This window comes from Dermacentor andersoni, chromosome 2 (genome assembly GCF_023375885.2).
Source record: "Dermacentor andersoni chromosome 2, qqDerAnde1_hic_scaffold, whole genome shotgun sequence".
Lineage (NCBI taxonomy): Eukaryota > Metazoa > Arthropoda > Arachnida > Ixodida > Ixodidae > Dermacentor > Dermacentor andersoni.
The window spans coordinates 102,036,297-102,043,982 of record NC_092815.1 but is presented as its reverse complement, the minus strand read 5'-3'; the positions used below and the strand labels follow the sequence as shown (position 1 = coordinate 102,043,982).

General features: G+C 47.0%; 2 protein-coding genes across 2 annotated transcripts; one reads left to right on the top strand and one right to left on the bottom strand.

Moving 5' to 3' along the window:
- The first annotated feature begins 2,315 nt into the window (after positions 1-2,315).
- LOC126531938 (uncharacterized) lies at positions 2,316-4,504 on the top strand. Its single transcript, XM_050179656.3, has 3 exons — positions 2,316-2,936; positions 3,662-3,824; positions 4,184-4,504. Exons 1-3 carry the CDS (start codon positions 2,692-2,694, stop codon positions 4,487-4,489), a joined length of 714 nt encoding a protein of 237 aa, XP_050035613.1. The 5' UTR covers positions 2,316-2,691; the 3' UTR covers positions 4,490-4,504.
- LOC126530665 (uncharacterized) lies at positions 3,840-6,087 on the bottom strand. The gene is made up of 2 exons (XM_050177930.3): positions 5,531-6,087; positions 3,840-5,112 (listed from the first exon to the last, which is right to left on the bottom strand). The coding sequence occupies exons 1-2, from the start codon at positions 5,854-5,856 to the stop codon at positions 4,533-4,535; spliced, it is 906 nt and encodes a 301-aa protein (XP_050033887.1). The 5' UTR covers positions 5,857-6,087; the 3' UTR covers positions 3,840-4,532.
- Positions 6,088-7,686: the final 1,599 nt, after the last annotated feature.

The following is a 7,686-nucleotide window of genomic DNA, read 5'->3' as shown; positions in this document are numbered from 1 at the left end:
AAAGTTCCGCACGTCGGATGCTGCGGGTCGTTAACCAACCGAGTCGCGACCGAGGAACGTCGGTTGACACGCGGGGGCGCCACGCTATACACAAATAGCACGAGGCATGCGCATAGTCCGCCGCAGTTCACCCGCTTCTGTCGCGGGGCAAAACACGTGATCTGTAGTCGGCGTCACATGTGGTGGCGGCGGTTCGGCGCAGAGCGTGTTTACATGCGAACGCGCACATAATGGTGCTAATACAAAGAAACAGGCCGCCCCTTGTTTCCGTGTGTTCGTGCAACAAAAGGTCCGCTAGTTGGGGGGGGACGGGGGAGACGGCCGTGTTGGTACAAGCGCCCTGCCGCAGAGGAACAATGGCTCAGTTTCTTCTTCCTTTCTTTTTTTTCCGGGCGTTTCGCACGAGCATGTGCGAGCGGGCAGGCGCGGGAACACATAAAGGGCACGCCGCCGCCTCGCAGCGCTATTCTTTTTCGCTTTTGTTTCGTGTAATCGTCAAAGAGAAAGTAACAACACGTAACGCCCATCGATGCCGCCACCTACACTCCTTTATGTGGCGCTCTTCGCCCTTATGATTAGGTCCTTTGGTTCCCACTTCTTTTCCTTTACTCGGAGGCCTGCTTGGAGAACACGTGCTCGTCGAAGCATACGGGTGTTTACCGCCGGCGCAATATGTAACCGTTGTTTAGGAAACTACAGAACGCTTGTGCAACTTTGTTTTATTTGCTTTCGTACGAGGCGCACGCTGGTTGTGGGTGGAAAGCGAGTTTGGCGAAAAGTCGACGGGCTACTTTGAGCTATGGCAGAGAAAACGATTTAAATATAAACGCCCCTTGGGCACTGTTTAAGCAATGTCTCGATCACTTGCGATCATTTATTATTATTATTATTATTATTATTATTATTATTATTATTATTATTATTATTTGTTTTGAAAACTTATATACACTTGACAGCTAAGGGAAAGCGGGGAGCAGGCTGGCAACTGCCACCGGAAGAGGCACAACGCCTGCACCCTCTTCAGAAAGGAAGAGACAAAAACATAGAAATAAAGGATAGGAAAAAGGGGAGGATGGCGAATGTCAAAGAATAAATTAGAACACACAGGTGTGCCGGTCCACTGCAGGTCACGCTACTAAAAAAATGTTAAATAGAAGAAATAGTGTCATAGTTACAAACGTGAACCTAAGTTGGTTAGTTCTAGAAAAGTAAGTAGAACGGGATGAGCCAGATCGCGGCGAGACGCACTACCACTGGGGCACAAACATTCGTCGAGTGTCGTACACCGCAGGCCAAGGAGGTGATAGTCCCTGGACACTCCAGCACCAGGTGTTGAAGAGTCTCGCAGCAACCGCAAGACGCTCACGATCGACTGGCCACACGTCCTTGTCTGCATAAAAGTTCGCACACGTTCACGCAGCCAACCCTCAGCTTGAGTAGTTGTGCTCTTGCGCGACGAGTCAAACCTCGACCGCGAACACGGGGCGGGAACGTTCCACTACGACATGCTGGTCTGGCTGCTGCTTGAGTAGGTGGCGACGAATCAGCAAACGAACGTCATCAAGCTTGCACATAATTTCAGGGCTGACACAGTTATGAGCGCAAGTTGAAGCCAACTGATAATGTAATTGAACCATACAGAGAGTGCAGTCCCCTGTGCCACAGCTAATGGTTCAAACATTATGGTTATTGTATTTGGATGGCAGTCGAATAATCCTAGCGTGCATGCGCACGAGCATAGTGTGGAGACCGAGGAACGCTGATCACCATGTGAAGATCACGTGTAAAGATTGTAAAGCTCACTGGAGTGCTTGGTAGACAGATAAATGGTTACTGGAACGTAGATATATATACATAGATATATATAATGTGTGTGAGTACATAAATGACAGATACAGATCTATAGGCGGATATCGCGAAGTTTTGACAGATATAGAGATAGGCACGCATACAACGTTTTATTTTTGTTATTGTCTCAAGATAATTTCTTCGGTAGCCCGGGGCAGCTATCAAACAACTACTTAACTGGGTTATTCGAATTACCAAACATAACTTGCATGTAACGATGACTCCAAAAGCATATCAATTATCGATCCACATTCGGACAAATCGTTCATCATTTCAGGGGACACATTGGAGCTTGCGGATTGAAAGTGATTAGTCCTCAAGGAACGTGTACTATATAAGCACATTTTAAAACTAGCACCGGTTCGTGATCGAAATTAAACTTGAACAATCCTCCTAAGCGAACAAAAGTTTTCCACGCCTGTCGAATACGAACGCCATCGAGCGGAGAATGCGAAAGAGTATTATACCCCTGTCACACGAGCACTTTAAAGGCATTTGAAGAAAAAGACATCTCACACAAAGGAGTTGCATCCGCAGACACACGCCAAAGTTTAATCTCTTTTTCAGAAGCGGTCTTTTCCGAAACCGGAGATCACCGATCTCTTTTACGGCTGGAAAGGCGTAGCCTCCAACGCAGTGGGCACCAGTAATTATCATGCAATAAAGAAACGAAGCAAAAGTGCATTTTTATTTCAAGTGTACACATCACAAAAAAGGGTTTTGTCTTTCGTTGAACCTTAAGTAGGCGCAGTTTTGCACTTTTTGCACGGCACTCTCGTAAGCAGTTCGAAAATATCACGTGACGCTAACAGACGATGCAAATTCGCGCCATTTTCTGCGACCATGGCTACGGCGAGCGGTACCGACGAACAGCCTCCGGCACGCCAAAGAAAACCGCGGGTACAGTGGTCGGAGAGAGACACCTGGGCGTTAATCAAGTTATGGGAAGACAACCTGCCCTCGCTGCGTGCGCAGAAGCACAACGGAGGCGTTTACGATGGCATTGCACAAGCATTGACGAGCATGGGTGTACCTCGCACAAAGGCGCAAGTGCACAGCAAGATAGAGAACCTGGGACAGACCTACAGGTAAGACAAAGCACAGCAGTAAGCTGTGAGCGCTAAATTTACCTTGAAGCGGCTTCAGGCTGTGGTCGCAAGCTGCAAGCTCTCGTTTGTGGTGTCGCGACCTCAGCATCGAACGTTGTTTCCGTAGTAGGCAGCGACGGAACCCTAATCTAGCGGACGGAGCCGTAGTAACGAAGGTTTTAAGGCAGAGACCCTTCATTTCAGCTAGCGTCGAATTTTGCAGGGCTGAACTGCGCCCTGCACACACGAAAGTCGACGACGCGCTAAAGGCTGTTTCTGCAATTCCTTTACAGTGCGAGTCGGTCTGAGTAAACGCAAATTCGCCTTCACATGCGGCGAAGAATGACAACCCGCGCAGGTCGTCAATAGCATGATTTCGTTCGTCACAAGATAACGGGAACCTTAACTTATGGACAGGCGCATTTCACATTATATTGTACGCCTTCTCACGGCAACATATAATACGAAGCAGGAAGTCGTCTGCATGTTTTCATTTCTGCAGATGTGACTACGGTTTGCATTTTTCTCGGACCATGCGCAAGCGTTGTTCTCAGACAAGAAAACATGAGAAACTTTAAATTTTTTCGAGTAAAAAGGGTTACCTTCGCTTCTCAGGCTTTCTGTACCATCAAGTCGCGTTTGTATCTATCGGCAAACGTTTTGCTCTGTGTATATCTTTACATTTTGAGTATATAAAATTTTAGTTCTTTCGTTTTCTTATCCAGGAGCTGCCTGAAACACATGACAACAGGGTCATCACCGCCGAGCTGGCCATTCTTCTCCGAAGTCCATAGGTTTCTAGGATCCCTGCCTGTTCACGATACATCTTTAATGGAAGAGGCTGGGTGCAGCGAGAGCACAACAAGCAGCACTGCCTCCGTCGAAGAAGTAAGAAATGCATAGTGGAGACTATATATGCTTTATTACAGTCAACTAAATTTCAAGACATAATGTAGCATCAGCTGTGCTGCCAAGCCCATAATCTGCACAACCCTGCAGTGTAGCGGACTGCTCTTGTTAATACTGTGGTTCATTTCTGCTTGTGCTCACGCGCTGTTCATTTTGCAAGCTTGGCAGTGCGCTGTTTGGAGAATAAAAAAAATGCAGACTCTAAAATAAAAAAACGTGAATACATACACGCAAGGAGAGGCAGCTCTCTTGCAAGTAAAAACCCTGAACTAATTGTTTACCGCTTCACACATCAACTAATGTGGTCAATGTATTTCGGATCCCTTCTTCAAACGCAGCTGATCTTCGACATGCTTGATTCCGGCTCTGCTTCTTGTGAAGACGTCGCCGAAGATTGTTCACCTTCCGAGTCGCCAGTACAACAGGTTGAATCCAGGAACCTCGCAAGTGGCAGTTCCGAATGTGCCCGCAGGAAGAGAAGGCAACCGGCTGGCGACTTTCAAGAAAGGATGCTTGAGGAGCAGCGACGGCAGAGAGAGCAGTTTGCTGATGCGCACAAAATGGAAATGGATCTCCGTAAAGAGGGGCTCAAGTTGCAAGAGAAACTTGTAGATGCAATGTTGAAGTTTTTTAGTAAAAACTGACATGGTGTTCCACAATTGTTGCTGATTCTTGGGACTCTTGCGTTCAGTTCCTTCGCTTGTAATATTCCACAAGTGCTGTCCTGATGGCGGATGCATTTCCAATTTCAGCTTCTGTTCTGCGTGATGGCTGTGGAAATGTAGCATTGGACTGCTGCACCTCACTTAACCACTGTGGGTGGACACTGTCGTTGAAGTGCTCGCAAATGTTATTGAGCACGCAGCATGCTCGTATAGCCAAACGGGCATTGCCAACAGAACACTCCATTCTTTTCGCAATGAAACGGAACCGGGCCTTTAGCCTTCCGAATGCGTTTTCAACTATCCTCCTTGCTCCAGATAAATGACAGTTGAAATTCCTTTCAGCTTCACTGATGACAGTTCGGTGTCCAAATGGCTTCATGAGGTTTGGGGTTAGTGGAAATGCTTGATCGCATAATATTATCGGTGGGACTGCTGTGGTACCCACTGCGGCAACAGGTGCTTTGAAAAGGGGACTGTTGACAATCTTCGACAGCCGTGAAACACCAAACACATGTGCGTCGTGGCAGCGTCCTGGGGCACCGACATTGCAGTATCTGAATCGATACTTGTGGTCGACCAATGCTAGTAGGATAATACTGTGCCTGCAAGAAAAAACAAAGTGCAAAGTGAATAAAGGTTAGTGCAGCATGGCACTGCTGAGTTCACTGCCTTTAGTTACTGTGATGCGATTTTACAGTTTGCTTTTATTAATAGCTGTGAGTGCAGCTCGGATTACATTATTTCACATAATGCCACAACCGGTCGCTGTTAGCGTACTCTACATCGTATAGGAGTTGCAGTCCTGCGGAGAACTCTTTTCGTCGTCGCATTAAAATTGTCGCTGCTAAACACTGCAAGACTGCGAACCAAATTACGCGTTTTCTTAAGAGCTGCTGGTAAAATTGAATAACATTTTACTTAGCAATAAAATATGGGTCAGTCAGTTACTTTTTTTTACTACTATAAAAATGGGCCCAAACAGAACACTTACATGAAATAAGTTAAATCGTGGCCACTTACCAACCCTTGTAGTTGTAGTAGTCGGTGGCGTACTTCTTTGGAGGCGAAATAGGGAAATGGCAGCCATCAAGGGCACCGACAGCTTGAGGGAAATCGCACACGGCTTCGAACTCTTGGATGTGCCTAGGCATTTCCTCTTCAGTAATCATTCTGATCCAGTCACTTTCGAGCACAGAGACAACAGCTGCGCAAAACTCTCTGTAAATGACGTTGACGGATGAGCGCCCAACGCCGAAGAGGTTTGCCACAGTTCTATCTTCGGCAGAAGAGCACAATTTGTAGAGGCCAATGGCGACACGCTTTTCCGCAGTGATCGGGTCACGCATGTTGGTAACTTGTTTTTCGAGCACATGGCGCAGACTTTCCACGAGAAACCGGAACGTTGAGGGGTTCACTCGAAACGACTGCTTGAAGTTGTGGCCACCGAGGTGAGGCACAGTCTCCTCGAACCACTTTTCGTGGCGGATGAAAGCCCACGTCGATCGGTTGCAGACTCTCGTGGGAAGCGCCAAGGCATAAAATGTACACCCGTTGAGTAGCAACTGCCGCTTAATACGGTCTTTGATTGCCTTTGCGGCGTCTGCTTCGCTCTCTGCAGCAAGAATCCTTGCCAAAATGCATGCTATTTCGACTTTTTCCTTCGTGTCCGTGCAGTCCCCCATATTCTCGACCTCCATGTTGACTCCGATGTAAACAGTGGCCCAAGGTTGCTAGACGAACATGTAAAATTTGCTACTTCTGCGAAGACTCTTGAAGCTACCTTATTAAATCTTCTTTAATTTAACCTTTTCGAATAAACTGTATCTAAATTCACTAAAACAAGCATATTATAGTACGTTTCTAATTTCTATATTGAAATACGTTGGTTTATTCTAACTGGTTTTGTTTCAGAATCTAGCGCCATGCTTTCCATAGCGTGTTCGGAAGGAAACGATAAAAGGAGATCGCCCGCGCCGTGTGTCTGCAGCGCAACTCCTTTTAATTAGAGGTCTTTCAACTCGGTAAAGGACCGCTTAGGTAAAAGAGTTTTTGCGTGCTTGTGTGACAGAGGTATTAGCCAATTCTATGGTCTCCGACATCTGCGACGCCGCACAGCTGTATAGAGCGCCTGGATGCGTGTGACGCTGAACTCCCGGTGTGCCCGAATAGTTCACAAACGGGATGCCTTAGTTCAAGCTGGATTCCAACAACGGCCTTCAGCTAGGCGATTAGTTGAGAGGATAATCAATGAACGCTTGCAAGTTATTTATTTGTGAGATTTTGTGCTTTGTCGTACGAGTAATACCCATAGACTTCTTCGAGTAATCCGCCTGAACGAGTAAAATTAAGCTGTCTGCCACCGGTGATTTTTAAAGGTCCTGTTAAGAAGAAGAAGAAGAAGAAGAGGAGGAGGAGGAGGATGAGGAGGAGGAGGAGGAGGAGGAGGAGGAAACCTATTTAGACAGGTACGGAAACATGTAGGCAAACTCTTCGAGCATGGTATATTCAAGCACAGGTGGGCATGGTTTCACGTCTCAAAGCTATACCTATGGTATAGAATACGCAATTCAGAGGAATAATTTTTGCCGCCTTTGTCAATCTGCACTGTTGGCGCACATCTCGCCATCGAAACAGAGGATCCAAGACGAGGGGCTAGGAGCTTGACGCATTGTAATAAAAGAAAAAGCTTCGTTGAGCCCCCGTGCAAGGTTTAAGGCATGCAACTCCCGCGGAAAGTAACTCTGAAGGACGACGTGAATCGATGGTTTCTCCGGAAAAACGACATCCGTATCAAGAAGGCGAGTCTGAGGCCAAAATAACAGCCTGACGTACGTGAGCATTCACACGTGGTTTTCCGAGGTTCGCGTGTACGCTGTGTGGAAAAAGGTACACCGCTTCTCATGCTCTCGCAACGTAAACAGATGAATCGACTTCATTCACCGATAATTCCTATTCACCGAGCTCTATTTCAGCTTCTTCTTCTTCGCGATTTTCTTGCAAGCGCTTACTATGTAAGTTATAGCTGTAGCTACGTGCTCATAAAGGGCATCTTCTGGGCGGTCAGCATCGACCTTTACAAGCAGTAGCAGACCGTCAATGACGCAGTGAGCTCGATTTAAGAAAGGCCGCAGCAGTAATAGGAAGGCGCGTCAGCGCATCCACATGCCGGTTCGCCT

Excerpts from the sequence above, each read along its gene's own strand:
- LOC126531938 (XM_050179656.3), top strand. The coding sequence starts at position 2,692 with ATGGCTACGGCGAGCGGTACCGACGAACAGCCTCCGGCACGCCAAAGA. Across the intron at positions 2,937-3,661 it reads AACCTGGGACAGACCTACAG|GAGCTGCCTGAAACACATGA; the intron begins GTAAGACAAAGC and ends TTTCTTATCCAG. Across the intron at positions 3,825-4,183 it reads GCACTGCCTCCGTCGAAGAA|CTGATCTTCGACATGCTTGA; the intron begins GTAAGAAATGCA and ends CTTCAAACGCAG.
- LOC126530665 (XM_050177930.3), bottom strand. The coding sequence starts at position 5,856 with ATGCGTGACCCGATCACTGCGGAAAAGCGTGTCGCCATTGGCCTCTAC. Across the intron at positions 5,113-5,530 it reads TACTACAACTACAAGGGTTG|GCACAGTATTATCCTACTAG; the intron begins GTAAGTGGCCAC and ends TTTTTCTTGCAG.